Consider the following 20,408-nt stretch of genomic DNA (forward strand, 5'->3'; position numbering starts at 1 on the left):
GATACTAATGAAAAAATAACCCAGAATTGCGAGTTATAGTCCTTATACATAGAAGACAGCTAACCACATTATGATGGAGAGAGCACACAAGGCATTGGGTAGAATACAAATATATAGCCGTAACAATGCTTGGTACAGGATCAGTACCTATTTTCACTGTATGAAGTAAAAATTAATAATAACTTATTTCAATATTTTGGATATTTGCTTTTGATGTAAACATCGTTAGAAATTAATTATTACAAGAATGAGTTGTACATCATGCTGCTTTATAGTCCTGTTGAAAGTATGCAGTGGTCTTATAAATTCTTATGTAGAATAATTATTACAAATTGAGGAGTGAAGGAAAAATGAGATTAAAGAGAGTGTTTGCTACTAAATAGGTTAATGTTAGGGCCTCATTTAAGTCTCTAAAAGCAAGCAAAATCACTTGATGTTGGGGCTACTTAGTGCTTAAGTGTTAGTGGCCACGTAGTGCAGTCACGGGAAGATGTTCAACATATGGGTTATGAGGTTACCATATATATTTTCCTTGGGATCCAAATGGGAAGAGGGAACCACTAATTCAAGCAAGCCCTTACGGTGTGTTTGCTTTATCACAGGAGCTGGGTGCCATGCTTACATTGAAATTTGTATAAACTGTAGTAGGTGAAAAATTCCTTGCCATTATGGAGTGTGGTAGATGAAACAATATCATAAAGCAAAAGGAAAAATAGCCTTATGTGGAAATATTTTAAACTGCTGAATGTGTGGAAGATAATTCTTATGAGTCTGAGGAAGCTGCAACAACTTCAGTGACAGAATTGGAAAAAACCCCCACCAATTTAGAGGGCCCCTCCAAAGCTATCCTAAAAAATGCCTGTCTTGAATCTGGTGCGTACTGGGTTTACTTTTCCTTAAAATAGGGTGGCCAGTGTTCTTAGGAAACAAAGATGATACTGCTGTGATGTGTCTATAAGACATACTTGTATAAAGAATCTCTTTCCAGTTAATCTAAAACGTTTTATCAGCCACCCTGTCACAGATACAGGTAAATGCTTAAGGAACTGATTTCCCTACTACACAGTTCTTTTTTCAGACAAGATAATTAACTTTTTTTGTACAAATGGGAGCTAAAAATCATTAGATCAACTGTCTGCACTATTTTGTGTTCGAGTAAGTCCTATTTTGAAAATCATATGCTTGAAAAATTAGTATTTACATTGAGAATGACTGACTTCATTTTCGGGAAAAGTCAATGTCAAATGTTCAGATGATCCAAAATATTCACTAACTAAACCTTGAAATTAGTATTTGTACCACTGAGCAAAACCAGCCTGTAATTAAGTGAAGCAGATAATACTGTTATGATAGAAATTATATCAGTCTGAAATGGGAAGCACCACATCTAGTTCTGGCCGTCCATCTTTAGAAAACACAGCATGGCCTTCTTCATGACCTCTGTGCTTGTGTCTCATTGTTTCCATGTTACCAGACAGCAGTTCTCTTTAGTTCTTAAGAGACACTGGACAGCGACAGATTGATGAAAGCTGATACTGGAAAATATTCTCAAAATAAACACTAAACAGCTTTAAAATAGTTTCCCTGACTGGCCTGTTTGTGTGTTTTACTGATAAAGGTGTTTGCCCTTCCAAAGTAGTAAATTCCTGTGTTGAAAAGCTGCTCACTTTTGCTGTTGGCGATGCCAAGGAGTCACACAGGTGTCTGCTGGGGCAACATCGGTGCTCCTGCATCTTTCCTGTTGAAACTGAATTAGTGGTTTGCTTTCTAAAAGTGACATGTCAGGCTCCTCATTTGCTCCCGTCCTCACATGCTTTACAGCTAGAAAGACCTAGCTAACGTCAGGGAACACATTTTTAGATGTACTAAAGTACCTCTTAATTAGTATAGAGTGGCTGTATTTTTTTTCTGTAGACTTTTAGAAGATAAAATAATCACTGTAAAATAATATGATTATTTAATATAATTTAGAAAAATAAAATAAAAACACTTTAAAGCTCTCACTAGAAGTAAATATTCTGTAGTAAATGCTTTCAGACTGGAAAAAAACTGTAGTAGATCTTGGGCTCCCGGGAATGATGATGATTTTGATTTATGATTGAGGGTTTTATCTCAGTATCATACACATACTGGCTCACTCAAATTTTATCATGCATACTACAGTGAGTCTTTCATTGTTGTAAAGAGCAGATACAATGACACGTCAGGATGGTAATATGTTGCCATTTCAGGCGTTGAGTTCTCCATGCAAATAACTCTTTCCAGAAATACCTTTGGGAAAATAAAACTGCAGTTCCTTTTGAATTAAGCAGGACAAAACTCTTGTTTTAGTGTACCCTTACATAACTAAAACAAGTTCGTGCCTTATGTTCTACTGTGTTGCTTTTGCAGCTTTCAAGTTCGTGGAGCAACTTCTATTATCAGATTGTTTCTGCATATATAAATGCATTACAATGGTTTTCTGCTACGAATTAGTGCACAGAAAATATCGAGTTGGCTGATATGTTCATTAAAACTTGGGTAGATGTAGGAAGGGAAGAAACAGTACCTAAAATGGTTACCTGGGCAGTGCTCCTTTAAAACTTTTTTTAAATATGCCATTTGTTCAAGTATTTCTATTGGAGACTGCTGCTGCTTCTCAAAAGATGGTATTACTGCAGAGATCAGGTGTGTTGGTGATAAGGTCTCCAAGTATATGAGGGCCATATAGTGTTCTGTCTGAGGAAGCTGCTGTCTCTTTTTTTATTTGTTACGGATTGCTGAAAAAAAAAAAAAAAAATAGTGTTTGCAGTGTCTCCAAGTAGCAATTCCTTTTTGGTAGCTGTGTGTGTCATTGAGAAATATCACCATCACCTTTCATGTGAGCATTAGCTCTGCCTCAGTAAAGTTTCTGCGTGGGCCAGGAAAGTTTGGTACATTCAGTGCTAAAAATGCATTTGACAAATAACACGGTGAGACTAGCACATGAAGAGTGTGCTGCTTTTTCTTGTCAAATGTTTATGCTTGGCATCTCTTCTATTTCTAATAATTCTGATAATTTCTAATAATATTCTAATAATGTGTTGGGCAGCAAGGATCTGGCAATCTGTCTATCAGCAGCAGTGACTCTAATGTGTATGTCTTCATAGGTCTGATATAAGCACCTGAAGCTCTGGATAAATTATTAAATTCTTAAAATTCTTCAAATTTTTAAGAACAGGTACAGTTACACGGAAGTAGTGAGTATGACAGAGGACTGAGTTAGGAAAATCAGTAGCTTGGATGAACTACATGTAGGTAATAAATAGGTCCAAAATTCACTCAAGTATGTGCACATTCTTCTGAGAGGGCACTTGTGCACCCTGGCTATGAGAGCCTGAGGCTCTTCAGTTTTCCCACCCATCAGAACAGCCAGGGTGAGCTATGACGTGTTCTGTGTCTTTTTACACCCGTTTCTAAAATAGCTTTGGTTTAGAAAATGGGTTAAAAAATAACAATAAATTAAAAACAAGTCTACTATATATATAAAAAATATATGTAGCCTTGAGATTACACTATATTTTCATGTAGCTTCATTTTTCTAGCTCACAGTTACTTCTGTAAATGCAATGAGCTTCCAGTATTTTCTGGAAGTCTTGAAAGTAATTACAAAAACATGGTGTTTGTTTCCTGCCTCAATTACTTGAATCAAGTGCTTTATTATTTCTTTAGAGAAGCATACCAAAAGGTAAGTGATATATTGCTTCAACAAAATAGAAAGCGTTTGGCCAGGTGCTTTTCTGCATTCACCTGTAACTGAATGACAAAAATAATCTCTTTTGTATTTTTTTTTCAAGGTGCTATTTATTTTATTATAAAGAACTATGGTCTATTTGATTTTGTATTTCTGCTTTTTGGCTGCTTGAGCTTGCCATGGTTGCATGTAGTTGCGATGCTAAATTGGAAGCATTGTCGCTAGCAAAAGGCTTCAAGCGGAAGAAATATCCCATCCTACGATGCAGTTAGGTCTTATTCTCTGAGTTGTTAAAAGACTCTGACTGGTTCTGCCACAGAGCGATTCTGTGACATTTGTTTTGACAGTCACACGTTCTTTCTTCAAAATACCATTTATGTAGGAAGGAGCAGCAGAATTGAAGGTGCTGAAATGCAGTGCAGACTCCCTAGGCAGCTAAGGCAGCACAGAACAGCCAGGTTGTCTTCTGCTCCACCTCCTACTTTCCCTGGGGCTCTTCAGAATATGTAGGAAGGGTTGTGGTCTCCATGCTGCCAGCAGGATGGAGACCTTGCTGGGCCGTAGGGAATGTCTGGCCATCCATAGGGGAAGTTTTAAGGCCTGACAGAGGTTTGTGATCCAGACAATCTTCAGTACAAACATGTTGTAAGTTAGAGATGAAGGAAAGTGCATGGTTGAAAATAAAAGGGATGAGGTGTAAATTGCTTTTTGTAGGTCAGGAGGTAGCATTTGAGAGGTGGGAGGGCATCTGTGGGCCTCTGGGCCTGATAATGGCCCCTGCTGCCCCATGAGTTATTTCTGAGGCAGGAAGGTCAGGGTTGTGATTTTAAAGCAAGTCTTGAAGACCAAACATCTACAAATGAAGTTGTTTGTTTTTCTTTTTAAAAAAATACTTGTTTAGGAGGTGTTCAGAAGGACTCCTTACAGCTTATATAACATTTGGGGGGTGCATACATCTCATCTCTAACGTTCAAAGCTCTTAAGAAATACAGGCTTGTCACCTGGACTGACAAAATGTAGTTTTTCAATATCTGAATCAACCAGTTGAGTCAGTGAAGGAATTGAAGATGGCTGAATTCAGTTCTTCAAAGTCTTGATTTAATGCCTGACATACTGTAACCCATAACTTCTCTTTTCCGAGGGGCAGCATGTCTCTGTGCCAAAGTTGATTTTTTTTAAGGTTCTGGAAAGAAATGTATGAGCAGTGGGCATATGGCTGAATTAACAATTCATGACCATGATGGAATGGAAATCAGAAGTTGAACCTCATTTATTTAAGTTTAGTGTAGCACTGCTTTTTTTTGTAATGTTTTTGATCCATAGTACTTAAAAACACTTTGAGAGTTTGGTTTAGCACAGATCCCAGTGCAGGGTTGTGGGGAGCTGAGATAGAACGATGCACTCAGGATCACCAAGCAGATTCTTGACAGAGAGAGTAAAGAACTCCAGATTCCCACCTCACTGCCTACAAAATGATACTGGACTTTGCTCCATTTGTAGCCATTGCATTTGTCCGAAGATTGTTAGAGTTGAATTACATTCAAGCTTATTTTAAAGATGATTTTCAGTCCTAGTTTGGGGTTTGGTTCAGTCCTTAGTTTGCTGATGGCAAAAATAACCAATAGCTAAGCATAGTGCATTTTCACCTTTTTTTAAAATTATTTTTTTATTTTATTTTACAAAAGTCTAATCTTTCAGCAAAAATACGTCAGCATTTCATTTGAGATGTTTCTTACAACTTGAGTCCATATGATTACATTTAAAAGAGACTGACTGCTGCTTGGCCATGGTAATTTTCAGTCCAGCAAGTGGTAAACCAGGATTTAGAGACCGCTAGTGATCCACGCATTTCTTTTCATGCCAACAAAAAACCCAAATGCACCTTGAAAACAAGAGAACAAACAACCAAAAGAAACCAGGGGAGAGGAAGAAGAATTCTCATTGATTTGGGACTTGTGATTGTTTTATAAATGTTAACATTTTTATCTGGGTGCTTTTCTTATAGATTTTTCTCATTTAAGATCTTACAAGACATAATTTGTGTGGTTAAACCACAAGTATGCAGATTCTTTATAAAAAATGTGGCTGTATCTTGCTATGACTACTTATAAGCATCTCTCATCCAGATTAACTTTGTAGAGAATTCCATTATTCTTTATTTAAGAGCATAGGACTTATTTGAAGAAGTAATTGTGTGCAGAGCTTTCACATGGCAGGAAGCATCTGCCACATTCTGGCCCCCATGGGACCCGCTGTGATGCTTCTGGGTGACCAACAAAATCACCCGTTGTTGTAGTGCGATATGATGCTGTAAAAATACCAAACAAATTAGGTAGTTGTTAAGGAAATTAAAGACCCCTCATTAATCACAGAATTAGTTATAAGTAGCCTAGTGAACAGTTTCCTTGTGAAATACTTACATGCTTGAGTGTCTGAGTTGGACACTGTGAACATGTTGCACATCCTGGTGTAGCAGGAGCACCACATCAGCACCCTGAAATAGAACTTCAGAGAAACAGTTAAGACATTTGTGACCACAGGAACTGGCATTTCTTTAAAAATAATGATTAAATCAGAAGTTGGCAACACTGCAGCATTCTGTATTATCATGGTTCTCTTGCATATTCTTAAATAAGAGATCACTCATTTTCTCAGGCTTTAGGACAAGTAGGCATTGAAAAGTTGTGAAAGATGATTTTTAATCAGCAGCAAGAACTGAAGATCTATTGAAAAAGAAACTAATTTTCATGATGCCTTTTTAGAGCAGTAATACTGTTCATTTTTTCTTTAAGAAATCCATGCATTTAATGCTTCCATTTACGCTTGTAGGATACACTTCCTGATCATTACATTTAGGAATTTTAAAAATAAGATTTTGGGGGATATTTTGGTGCTTCTTCAGAGTTCCTAACACAGGCTGAATACAAATTTATTGATTTTTATTTTTTATTCCCCTCCCCCGCCTTGTGAACTTCCATTTAGCTTAAAATTATGCTTCCTTCAGAGCTGTACTAAATTACTTCTACAAGGATAGTTTTTACTTAATAGTTTTAAACGAAATTTATGTAGCTCCTTCCTACAATCCACCCATCCTTAACTTGCAGCTGTGGTTGGTCTTACAAAACTTTGAAACACAAGTAATTTCAAGTAAAGATTTTGTTTGGCTGGCTGCATCACAGCTGCAAAGGGAACTGTGGGTTACTGACATCATGGTTTTTAAAAAAATTAAACATGAGTTTTCTGAAGACAAATTGCAAGACTTGCTCTGATATTAGTGGTGGAGATGATAGTATTGAACTCCATCGATACTACGGAGAGCAGGAACATGGGTAATAACACCCTATTTATTCTTCCCTGCATGTGATTTTTCTTTTCTTCCTTGACTGCTTAATGCTGTTACAAGCAAAACTCAGCTTTTGATACACATATTGTCATGGTACTCCATTGGGTTTTTATACATTAATATTAGGCTTGATTTTTCCAGTGAACAAGTTAAACTCCTTTAGTTTTTTGTTTTGTTTAAAACAAACAAAAAGCGAAAGTGATCTCAAGTAGTATCCCATGGACTTAATTAATTTTAGTGCAGCTTTAAACTGCTAATCAATAACATCAGAACACTGCACTTTTGTCTTAAGCCACCATCTTTGTTATTGAGTGCTTTTAGTTCATCATGCTTGGGTAGATTTTTAAATACAGACATGTGGCATTATTTGCAAATTAGAGCAGTCAAATAGCATTTGAATGATTAATAGCTTCGGTATTCTCGGAATAGTTTTTATGGCATTTGGCAAATATTTTATGAATACCAGTGAACCTTAGCTGTCAGATGCAGTTGGACTTCTTTATAATCAGATATTTTCATAGAATCCTAGAATGCTTTGGGTTGGAAGAGACCTTTAAAGTTCATCTAGTCCAACCCCCAGATTTTTTTTTCCAATTTATTCTTAACTTCTGGAGCATTGAGAGTACCAGTGCTCTGGGAGAAGTTATTCTGAGAAAATTAAAGATGTCTAGGAAAACTGAAGACCATATTTTTAGATGACTGCTTTTTGTATTTCATAATATTGAAATAATGAGTTGATTTCAATTTGCTTTTACTGTCCTGAAGAGGCTGCAGTTATCACCATCCATGTGTTATCACTGACCAGAACTAAGCACACTATTGATATCTCCGTTTGTTGCTGAGTACTAGTATAGAAATGAATATGAATGTTGTATAACTAAATACATGTTTCTAATTAGAAGTACCTTGGCAGGAAATAGTCTTCATAAAAACAGAGATGAGAAAGCAAATTCAGGATATTTGTATTTTGAAGACCATGTACTCAGGAATCAAAGTTCACTGGGGTGAGGAAGAGGAAGAGAAGGAAAGGGGAAGGTTATTCAGCAGAACTGAAAACCAAATAATAAACCCTGTGGGAGTAAGACCGTGAGCTTCAGCCTTGTTTTTTAAGGAAAAAACCTACAGAGGTTCTGAGTGCTGGAATTCTTGGACCTCAGTGCAAATTTCAGTTGCTTCTGACTACAGAGAAAAGGGGGGAAAGATGCCTTCTTTTTTTTTAAATGGAAGCTGCTGTTAGTTAGGTGTCTTTGAAAGTACTTTCTTTTTATGCAGGTCACTTACGTGGCTGTTTTCGCCTCTTGCTCTCCCCTTCCTATTCCAAGTAAAGCACTGCTCCGGCATTCCTGCGTCTGATCTCCTTGTCTCGTGAGGATTAGTCCCGTTGGCCAGGAAACAACATTAACAGATCACACGTTTCTTAAACTTTGTCACGTTAGTAGTTTTACTTTAAGATCTTAAGCCCTGAATAGCTGCTATTTCAATAGAGCATTGGCCACTTTCGTGAGGACGTCTGCAATTTCCTGATGTAAAATCCATTGCCAGCAAGCCATGGAGTGAGCAGGCAGTCGGAAAAGAAGAGTTCTTAACAGAAATCTGGTTTAGTACTAGTGTTTCCAGGCTTGCAAACAAAATGAGGCTCTTCAATGAGTGGCATGCATCCCCGAAACCAAAAATGTTAGGACCCACCTACTCTGAAGTAATTTGCTGCAGTGCTACCTTCCCTCCCCCCCCCAAAAAAAAGTTATATTCCAAGTGTTTTATGGAAAACAAGAAGAGATAATGGATTACCTGATGGAAAAAGCAAATGGGTTTTCAGTTTAAATCGTTATTTGAAACAAAATCAGACATGTGAAATGGACTCTTCTCCTGATGACTTCTCAGACAAAGGCAGCATTGACACACACCGAAATGCCGGGAGCAGAATTCATGCCGTCTGAATGCACTCAAGCACTAGATCCATAGTCACTTGTTCTACTTGGCAGTTTTTACAAGCAGCCATTTGTTAGAAAAATAGACTTCATTAGTGATTTTTCAGCTCAGCGTGCCCTTGCACAGCATTTGAATGATAGAACGTGCAGAAGCTGAGCTTCTCTCTCTTGGCCGTAGCCCTTTGCATTTCACAGGTGGTGACATGACTGAACAATGAAAACATCTAATTTTCACTTCTTGTTTGGTTGGTTTCACTTGCCTTAACTGCCCCCCCCGCTAGGTTTCTATATAGTGTGTTGTAACACAGTTTATTTTGTTTTTAGTTTAAATACATATATAAGAACTGCATATTTTTTAACCCAGACTTATCTTTCCCAGAATAGGTGTGTAAGCTAAAAGCATTGTCTTATACGAGTGCCTAAACATTAGATGAGATAAATTTGGACATGTGAGCCTGAAAAAGTATGAGGCACTTTCTTCTCCAGATTATATTCAGCTCATTTCTTCTTGGAGGTACTAGGACACGCTGTCAGAGAAAATTAGTGAGATTACTTGGGAGCAGCACTAGGAATTTCAGTCATGATACTTTAGGTATAAAGTTTTTTAAAAAATATGTATTTCTGTTCATAGGTCTGGCTAGGGATAGAACAGCCAATTTTTAGATAAAGAATGGCACTTTCAGAATGCCTGATTAATGTATTAAAAATGTCTTTTGAAAGGAGTAAGGGATACTATTGAGGGCTTTCGGTGCCCTAGCTCATGTTACTTTATCTTCTTAAATGGGCAGAAACGGGGTGGAGGAATTCTGCACTACAAACAAAAATAAGTAACCTCAGTTTTGTGATTATGATCCCCCTCCCCTTTCCGTTGTCTGGTCTCTTCTTTTGCACAGTATAATCTCCTCAACATAGATTAGACCTTTTTGGTTTTTTGTTTTGTAGAGAGGCAAAAAAAAGACCCCAAAGCCTGTGCAAACATTTTAATTCTCTGTGACACATTAAACCAGAGGAATTGCATTATCCTGGCTGGTTGGTAGCAATAAGCTGTTTTGCCACCAAATTTATTTAGGTTGAACACTCTTTCAGAAGCAAGAGGTGAAAGCTCAGCAGGTTTATTTTATGCTGGAACATTTTGTATGTTATTGTCAGTGCAGAAGAGAAATATCATAGGGACCTGTACTTATTTATATAGCTCTGCTGAAAGTCCCAGGATGGTTTATTAGTGCTAAATTAAGTATGAGGCAGGCTATTGCATAATATTCCCATTGAACAAATGGGGACGTTCATAGTGCGGGAAGGTTAGCTGCACGAGACCACATAGCATCATTAACAGCAGTAGAAATAATGAGTCATAGCCTGGAGTTCCTTGCACTTATCTTCTCTATTATATGTTTGGTTGTAAGTGCAGAGAGGTTATAAAGTACACACTGGTTAAATAATTTCATTAACCCTGGTACCTCTGCTAGATTTCTCATCATACTTACAATCTGTGCTCATATCTTAATGTGCTGATTGGCATTTTGAACTGAGTTGCATTAGGCCAGATTTCTTTTCAATCAGATTAACTTTGTGTTCCACAGTTTTATAATATGATTAGGTAATTATATTCAGCATCAAATTGTTCTTAATAAAAGGTGTTTGAATTTGAACTTCAATTGATTTTAAGATCTTGGCCTTTTTATATAGATAAGCTTTTATCATAGAGTGGTAGGCAAGGTACTCTGGAATATCAAATCAGCTTAGAATGAACTATGCCAGCATGTTGGGTCATGCTTTTGATTTGGCCCCAGTCAGCAGCACGCTTTACAGAAATGCTTTTTGAACCACTTTACAGTCTGGGTCTTTGGTCAGCATTGCCCAACTGCTTGGTGTTTTCATCAGCACTTTGAGCCATTTGAGGGAGCGTCTGATTTTGAAATTAGAGAAGAACTGTCTGTGTGAAAATCACTTTGTGTCCTTTTCTTTTTAAGGAAGTCGCTACACAGCACTAGTAGTAAATAAATAATTTGTGCCTTACTTGCGTGGTCTCTCACAAGCACTGTGTAGAAGTTAAGATACAGTACAAAACCTTTCTGTTTACCTTGCTTGTTGTTACTTGATTATTTCCAATATTTCAGTGATAACAGTAATAGAGCACTTCATATGCAAAACCCTTGGGGTACAGATTTGCAAGCTTCTGGGATTTGTTGCCAAGTTTATTTTTTACAAGCATTCTCAGTCATTGCTGGTAGTACCAGCCCACATCTGACTCCCTGCCAGCCCTTTTCCATTTTGTGCTGTAGGGCAACTTGCAAACATTATCAGACTTATACTTTTCATTAGGTTTGTTGTAAAGATTTACGTTTCATATGGCTTCTCAGTGTAGCACTTGAAGGCGCTTGCCTTTTCTAATATTACACACTTTGTCAGATAGACTTTCATGACGAGTTAGGGTTATTACGTGTTATTGTTCATATTTATTTAATATAGACAGTGTGACCTGAAATGCTTCTAGAGTTTGGTCAGGGTGGCCAAGAACTTGCTTGCTGAGTCGGGGGTTATGTTGTTGCCTGTAGGGAGCTTATTGACTCCAATATGTTTACTTAGTTCATACTCTTCCACTTGTTACCAGAGTCATCTAAAGTGATAGGTACATACAATTAAAAAAAAATACTTAGAGAATGTAATTTTTTGACAGGGTCATTCGTGGTGGCGGTTGGGTTGTGCCCTGCTGGGGGAACAGTCCACACGCTTGGAGAGAAAGTCACCCTGCTGCTTCTGCAAGCTTGGAGAGGTGGTTTTGATATAGACTGATGTAGACCTCTGGGGAGCAAGTTTAACAAATACAGTGTGGAAAAAGATTCTTGAGGCTTGTCAAGCAGGAGATGGATGGTAGACAGGAGGCCCCCCAAGAGTATCACTGTTTCCAAAGTAATACTGTGACTTAAGAGATTTCATTAAAGATTTGATTTCTTTGAGACTACCTTAGCTTGCATCTGAAACATGACTATTTTCCTATCATGATAGATATTTGTCAAATATGGATTTTTTTTTTTTAATGTAATGTAAGTTGAAAACAGTTAATACTAATGATCAGTCACACTGTTTGTTGATGCACTTTTTAGCTTTTTTTGTACACCTTTTATGCTTGCCCCCGACAAGTTGCTTGCATGCAGTGTTTTCTTTGTTTCTGGTTTGGCGCTTAAGCCCTTAGTGAGAGACCTAGTGAGACTGCAAAACCCTCTTTCAGCAGCTTGCTTCTGCTTGTGGCGTTAATCTTTCTGCAGGGGCTCATGCTGTTTACTTACAAAATTCCAGTTTCCAGTTACAAATAGAATATTATTAAGAGAGTCTTCTTTTTACCAATTAGGTCAAAGTCCTAAAATTTTAAGACCTAAACCACATGGTTTAGAGCGAACTGATTCACAAACCATAGGTGACTTTACTACAAGAAGAAAGGGTATGTACTTTAGCACTGTATGTATATAGAGTTTTATAAAAATAAATAAAACAAAAAATAAGAAAACTGTTGTTCTAGAATAAATTTAACTCTTGTATAGTCTTTTTACTTCTATTATAATCTAAGATCATGGCTGCATTTTCCTTGCCAAGCAAAAAGTTTCCTATATAAGGACTTAAAAGTCTTTCTGTCATGAACATGGAAACAATTCCTTAATATGGTGTTCTGGTCTCTTTAAGTTTTACCTGTTCATATTTTGCATTTGCTGCTGTCTGTTTATTTAGAAGCAAGTATATATGACTGACTTGTAAGTTGCTTGAAATAACTTCACTTAGGCAGTAACCTGAAATCACTGTTTATGTGGGGCTCCTGCTGTTGGCTAAACACTGAAATACAGCAAAATATTGATCCTCTGGCCATTTACTACTGCAGAGATTTAGTTATGCATCTTAATGCGCATTGCAATTAGTCTGATGGGCTTTATCGGAGGTGCTGAGTTGGTACCTTATATTGGTGCAAGAAGTGGAGGAAATTACAAATCTTGTTAAAAAAGTATCTCACCAAGTGTCCCTGATTGTTACCTTTTGGAGGTTAAAGCCCATGGCAACTGGATGAAACATTTCCTGCTGTTCTCAGTGGGCTTTAGACAAAGTCCTTGCCCTTTTTCTGCTGGAGCAGTGCCCTTCCCTCTGGTACCTGCTGTGGAGGGCTCCAGCCAAGCTCAGCATTTTTGTGTCACTCAGGCTTGAGCATCATCTTGCCTACATCAAGTTCTGCCACCTTATCTCATATAGTACCTTATATCTTAAGATAGATGAGTTGAAGTTCCTCTCTGGATCTGTGGTGACAGCTTTTCATGAGCAAGTGAGTTAAAGTGGCAGAATTACTGGAGTAGGCCTGATGTGCTTTGAGTGCATCATTATGTCTTCTTAACAAAGAAAAAGAGAAACCTGCTTGGGATACTAAAGACTGATACTCATCCGGAAAATTTGAACTGTGAATCCTTGTATTCAATATGTGAGATAGCTGACTTTTCAGTAAACCTCAAGAGTGAGTATCATGAAAGTAGGATGAGTACAGTTCTGCTTTTTCCTGTGAGACAACCATGCTGATGAAACACCTGATTTCTGTCCATTCCTCACATGGTCGCTCAGGGCACCTCTGACTCCACGGGAACTAGTGGAGTGCCTGGTATTTCATCTTGGTGAACCTGATCATGTGCAGCAAACTGGGAAGGGGACCGAGGGGAGAAAGGAAGGGGTATCATTACACTGACATTGCATTTCATTTTCTAAAAACAGTTTTAGGGAGGATGAAGTTGAGATTCAAACTGTGACAAGTCCTGTAATTTTTTTTCCTAATGTTTAGGCGGTGTCAAACAAACCATCTGGAGGGATAAGGTGTTTATTGCTAATGCTCTATTTGCGGTTCTGTTCTGAAAATGGAATTTAAAAATCGCACCTTTTCCAGAACACTGTTGGCTGTCATTGACTGCACAACCACGCGGCTGCTCCGCTGGTCCGTGGATAACCAGCCAAACAACCCTTGGAGCTGAAGCGAGGTGTTGGCTCATCTCTTGATTTTTGCAAACTTATTCTTAGCTTACAGGTCCTGCCCACTCTTTGAGGTGTGAAACCTAATCAGTAAGGGCAGAGTTTGCTTAATAGTAATTGTGAGCAAAGGAGAGTGCCCGGAGTTGTCTCTGCTGGCAGTTTAAGCAGAAACAGGCTGTCAGCCCCATCCTGGGCCTGTCAGTTCAACAAGTCATTGTGGCAAACGCAGAACATTTTCAGAGTCTCTTTTCAAAATAGAATTACTATGTATAAGCATAACTGGCAAAATTCTTAAATAGTGGGTTTTGTTTTGGTTTGGTTTTTTTCCTAATTGCTGTTGTTTTTCAGTACCTGGAAAGTTTAAAATATAAGTTAATAGATCATGGCTTTCTGAGAACTAAACTGTGACTCCTTTTCCTAACTGGTGTTTACTATTTAAAAAATAGTAATATTTTTGTATTTAGGCTTTGAAAAGCTATTAATTTTAAGTTTGTTTGGGAATGTTCTGTGCTTTAAGATTGTCTGTTTCTTATATAGCAAAACCAGCTCCACTAGAAATTAAACCTCTGCCTGAATGGGAAGAATTACAAGCTCCAGTTAGATCTCCTATCACCAGAAGCTTTGCACGAGAGTAAGTTTCTTAGCTTTTCCTCATTCAGATTGCTTTCCTTGACTAGAGTTAATAAATATTAATAAATGTGTGTATTATATTTTCAGCCCGTGTCATACAATTTGAAGTTTCCTTTGGAAGTGTGTGTATGTGTGTATGTATTATATATATGTACATGTGCATTAAAATAAAGTGTGTCCATATGAGTTTTTATTTTGTAATATTAAACATAAAGGACTGTGTATAACCAAGAAATGTGATACTCTAGTAAACTTGAATGAAAATTTCATCTCTAATATGCTTATTTTTGTTGTTTACCAGGAGGTTTAAGATATTCGAGATGTATTGTTTGTAAAATAATTCCTGGTAATTAGCTCCTCCAGGTTTCCCATGTCTCCCAGACCGGATTCAGTTCATAGCACAACTTCCAGCAGTGACTCGCACGACAGTGAAGAGAATTATGTATCCATGAATCCAAATCAGTCCACTGAGGATCCAGTATGTAAAATCTACATCTTAACTACTCTCTTCCTGTGCAGTCCTTACTTTTAAATCATGCAAACACAAATACTTCCACTCAACATCACCTCCTTTATACTTCTAGATCAAAATAATAGTAAATCTCAGCAGAAAAACTGTAATTTTAGTAAGATTTCACTGAGGAAGTTAAGAGCGTAATCACACATATAACATGCATATCTGTTGTACAAAACAGTTCAACACGTTACTTGTTTTTTTTTTTCTCCTTCCCTAGAAACTGTCTCGTCTGTAATTTCTAGTCCTGGGCTATGCACCAGTTCATTATTATGTCATCAAGGAAAATAAACTGTATTAGGACCTCTAATAAAACCTTTAATAAAAGGGCATCTTCCAAGAAATGTGGAAGGAACAGGGGAAAAGAAAGGATTGATATTTGTTGCTTACGTTCCATAACAACTGAATGATGTGTCCTTTTATTAGGCTTTTTTTCAAAAAAGAGGATAAAAGGGGTGTTTGTGTATTTAATATCTGTATTTTTTTCCCCTTTGGGGTAGAATTTTCTCAGATAATGAAGTTTCAGATTTGTAGCTTGCAGTGCAGTAAGTGTCGAGCTACTTAGGAACAGTTAATGATGTGTGTTGTGGGTTTTGCTGGGGAGGGGGAGAAAAAGAAGAACCACCAATAACAGTATTTTAAAGTAAAAGAGTGGCAGTAGATCTGAACTAAAGCAGTAGGCCTGAATTAAATGTGGTCCAGAATACCCCTAAAGCACTGGAGGAAAACCTGAGTCTCAGCTTTTTCTTCAGTACAGTTCAAAGCATTCACCACATCTTTACTGCTTGGGTTCTTAGCAGGGAATAAAGCAGCATTTTTCATCTTCAAAGCATTATGAAAGACCTTCTTTGGGGAGGGCCTGTCTAGCACCTTTTTTTTGTTCTGTTTGTCTGTCCGCCACCTTATCTGGCTTGTGCTGTCGCCTGTTTCACTACTCCTTGGACTCTCCTCTCGCAGTGCTGCTTGCTTTCCCCATCCCCTACTGCTCTGGATGCCCTCCCAGTTTCCTCCAGTCTCCCTTCCCAGTCTGTCCAGGCCCCTGCTGCTGCCTCTGGGGCAGCTCTGGCTTGGTGCGCGCCCACCAGCCCGCAGAGCATCCCGGCTTGGGCTCGGTACCATGTCCGACCTGCCGGCAGCAGGGAGCTGATGGTGTAAAAACTTATCCTCCCTCTTGCAAGAGGCTTTGGTAAGTAATTGGTAGCATCCCGTTTTACACAGAGGTTTGGAATCACCTATACCCACAGTTCTGCCCGCGGTAGAATCACAATTCAAATTGAGGATTTCTGTTAATTCTCACAGTGATGTTTCAGGGGTTTAATTTCAGTGCCAAGATGGTGTATTTAATGTCACACCTCAGACAGCCTGTCATTAATATCTTCTGTTTACTTGCACCGTTCATTCTTTAAGGTTGTTCTACAGATTTCCTTTCATTTTCATTTATGTATATTTAAAGTTTCTGATTGCTAATGCATATGTTCTGCTTGTCTAGTTTGTTTGAAATAAAAGATTATTTTCTGGTTGAGTAATAGCTTTTTTATTTATGCTGGGAACATTGATACAGAACCTGATTTTTGCATGTTAAATGTGCAGAAATTTGTTTAGAGAACTTGGACAACAAAAATGAACTTTGTCTCAGTTGTTTGTTTGTCCTTGTTACCAGTTAATGTTAAATGAATTGGATGATACAGATGTAATTGATAACCTCAATTTAAAAAGCCCAGTCCATTAAGTTTTAAACCCTAAAATATTTTATTTCCTAGAGAACCTTCTCATTTCCAGATATCTCAAGGCCTTTGTTTTAAAACAGCACCAATCACGTAGACGTTTCAGAAATTTTTATTTGTTCCTAATACATGTTAGAAAGGAGCACGTACTTTTTCATCTTCTGTCATCAGCTTTGAAGCGTCTTGTTTGGACATGTCATACTTCTGTTTTATTTAATAAAACCAGCATTATTCTGCTTTTTCTTTCAAGTCGCTGTCAGACATACCCTTCTGTCTTTCCTTCTGCCTTCCTCTTCATTTTTTGCTGACTGCTGCCCTCTGTCTTCCTTTTTTTTTCTTTATCTTTTAGAGAAGAGTCCTTCTATTGTACTGTTCCTATAACACCTGTTAAGAGGGAGGGATCAGGCTGGGAGAGGACAGAGGAGGTGAGGTTGTAAAAGTCTGGGCTAATTGAAATTTAGCTATATGCGATGCAACTTCAGTTCAGACAGCACTGCACCAATTTTCCAAAGTCTTTTGGACTTAGCAGTTGAATAATCTTTTTCGATTTTCAGCTTAATCATTATTGCTTTTGAATGAAATGCAAATGGCTCATTTGAAGTTTTGCCACTATTGTAAAGTATTTAACAGAAACTTAAGGAAATAAAAAAGTTTGTAATTAATGCCAAATTTGAGATGTAACATCACTGCATTTAAAAAGAAGAAACCACACTGCATTCTTATCTCATGATATGAAAGGGACATTAGATGGAAGGCACAGATGGATTTGGTGGCAACCTTAAATTTGGAGGGGTTGGTTTGGGGATTTTTTTTTTTCTCCCATTCGTTGGCTTTCCACTCTGTCCCAGTTTCAATTTAGATAGAATATATCCCCTTGTTATACAATGTCAGTAAAATTTGCATGGTTTAACTGATTGCAAGAGATCTCAGTCAGTTCTTTAATATTTCAGCAGTTTGTAATAAGCGTATTTGGTGATGTGGACCATCAGCATGTACATTTGTAGCTGAAGTTATTTGTATTCTAATTTCAGAACTTGTTTGGAAGCAACAGTCTTGATGGAGGAAGCAGCCCTATGGTAAAACCTAAAGGAGACAAACAAGTGGAATATTTAGATCTGGACCTAGATTCTGGAAAATCTACCCCACCTCGTAAGGTAAGTAGAGCTTCAACTCCTGCATTTCTGCTATCGAGAGTTTAAAATTTCTTCAGAAGTAGTTGCTAGGAAAGGGAGAACCTCCAGTGAGGTCATCCTAACTAGTTGGTCAAATAGTCAATCAGAGAGCTTATATTGAGCCTTTCAGAGAAACCGGTACTTGTTCTATATCTGTTTGGGACATCTACTTATAATATTTTTGTTGTTAATTTATTTTAACTTTTTTTTTTTCATTCTCCCTTGCTTTTCTCAGAAAAAGAGCAGTGGTTCAGGCAGCAGCGTGGCAGACGAAAGAGTCGATTATGTTGTGGTTGACCAGCAGAAAACGCTAGCGCTGAAGAGCACCCGAGAGGCGTGGACTGATGGGAGGCAGTCAACAGAATCCGAAACACCTACGAAAAGCCTGAAATGAAAACGCTGCTTTTTCTTCAGAGAACAGAAAGGAGTGAATTTTGACGAGTTGCAGGACCACAACGGCAGTGTTGTTCAGCTGCCCAGTACCTGGTTCACTGGCGTGTGAATAGGTTCTTGACTGGATAGGATGGAAGCCAAAGGACGTTTGAAATATATCAAAGGAATTTTTAAGATCGTACATTGGCTCTGTGGTCTCTGGAAGAATTGTAACCTGTAAATAACATGTAAAATAGCATTGCTCAGCTTTCAGAAAACCTTTTCTGTAGTTAACACGTTTGTAGTATTACTATGTTTATGCACTTTTTCAGTTACAATGTTGGTTCAGGTATTCTCAGTTAGTGTACCTTAACGCCTAGTTCATCTGGAGAAATTTTTTTCCTTACACTACTATTCCTTAAAATTTTAGGTTAATTAAACTACATGTAGATATGGAAATTAATATTTGAACTTCATTTTTAACAACTTAAAGTTGATTTTGCAGAAGTACTTTCACAATTGAATAATCTACTTGAAATGCCAAGAGACGACCGTTAGTTACATACTTGTTTATATTTAATACATGCAAGATTATTTGTAAGTCTACAGGTTACCTTCCTAACAAAAATTGCTGTGAGTTAATAATAATGAACTATACTGGGTTTCGACCTACAATCCTGGCTTATGTTAGTTGTTAGTGGTGGAACTTCTATTGTATTTTATTAATGACAGTGTTCTGTGTTCAATAGGTGAAGATTCTGCAGGGTGGGATCTTACACTTTTAAAGACTGAATAATTAAATACCAAGTAAGCCTGCAAACCACTGATGGCATGCAGTAATATTGTGATCTCACACTCATTAACAAGAAATAACCTTTATATTATTTACAGAAGGTAGAGTATATAAATCAGGTACGTACCAAGCACTATTGTGCTAATACACTGATCAGGTTTAGACAATGAGCTTTAGTTTTGTACTATTTAGAAGTTCTAATGTCAGTTTTCAGTTCAAGATTAACGGGACAGTTTGACATTCACTGTTTGTAGTCCTAGCAAAATACTGTGATTTTGAATTAGACATTAATTCAAATGGAAATACTATGTTTTGACACCATAGTGCCCTTCTTATGATCTCTGTTTTACTTTAATCTCCTGCTTGGCCTTATATTTAAATCCCTATGCAACTGGTATTTTATATCTCTGTTTTTAAAAATTAGATAATATACTTAAATGATCCCCTTGTATAAACCACTTGTTGCTCTTTCCTGGTACAGGATTTTAAGCTCTGTATACTGTGATCCTTTATTTTACTATGCCAGTTCCAAATAATAATCTGCCTTGGTTGAGAAACATTTTTTGTTATTTGGAAGAAGATAGAGTTCTTTAAATATGTGAATGAGTTAGGTCTAGATAGAAAACTTACTAACACTGTTTTAACATCCTCAAATAAGTGGTTGGTTTTATTTTCCTACCCAATTGTTTTATTTTATCCAGATGATTTAAAAGTTGAGCATAGAGCTGTGTTGTTTTCCGGCATGTTGGCCTTAGTTCTGTGCCATTGGTTGTTTCTCTCCCCTCACAGCCACAATCTACAGTATGTAAATTATCTTATTCTTAACAAAGGTTCTTTTTAAATTAGTAATATTTTGATGCTTCAAATGTTCATTTTAAAAAAAGAAACTAAACACAATGCATTTTGAAGTGAATTTTAAATAAATCAAGTTGTTCAGTTTTGATGTGTAAACTCTGTCCTGTGAAACCGCAAGCCGATGTAAATGCGCCTGTGAAGGTGTCTAGATACCAACCACACTTCTTCAAAATAGTAGATTACCTCTTAGTACCTCTCAAAAAAATGTACAGCTAAAACTATCTTCAAAATGAATATCTCATTTAAAACCCCGCACCAAGCAGCTAAATAATCTGAATTTCAAGCCTTCTGGGAGCCAGAATAAGTAATGTGAGCTGGGGGTCTTTGATTGCTTAATCAAAAGTAGCTCAGATCCGTAAAGATTCTGGAGCTA

The 20,408-nt window shown here is 37.4% G+C and overlaps 1 protein-coding gene across 2 annotated transcripts in view; it reads left to right on the plus strand.

Moving 5' to 3' along the window:
* Positions 1-18,509, plus strand: part of GAB1 (GRB2 associated binding protein 1) — a 101,011-nt gene extending 82,502 nt beyond the window's left edge. The window contains exons 7-11 of one of the 2 annotated variants that reach the window (XM_080343642.1): positions 12,333-12,422; positions 14,513-14,606; positions 14,960-15,083; positions 17,875-17,997; positions 18,251-18,509. In XM_080343642.1, the coding sequence (XP_080199768.1) occupies positions 12,333-12,422; positions 14,513-14,606; positions 14,960-15,083; positions 17,875-17,997; positions 18,251-18,409 (590 nt within the window). In that variant the 3' untranslated portion in view covers positions 18,410-18,509. The remainder of the gene's footprint in view (positions 1-12,332; positions 12,423-14,512; positions 14,607-14,959; positions 15,084-17,874; positions 17,998-18,250) is intronic. The other variant, XM_080343643.1, reaches the window with a different exon arrangement.
* The last annotated feature ends 1,899 nt before the right edge of the window (positions 18,510-20,408 follow it).

The sequence above is a fragment of the Nesoenas mayeri genome, assembly GCF_963082525.1.
Source record: "Nesoenas mayeri genome assembly, chromosome: 4".
NCBI lineage: Eukaryota > Metazoa > Chordata > Aves > Columbiformes > Columbidae > Nesoenas > Nesoenas mayeri.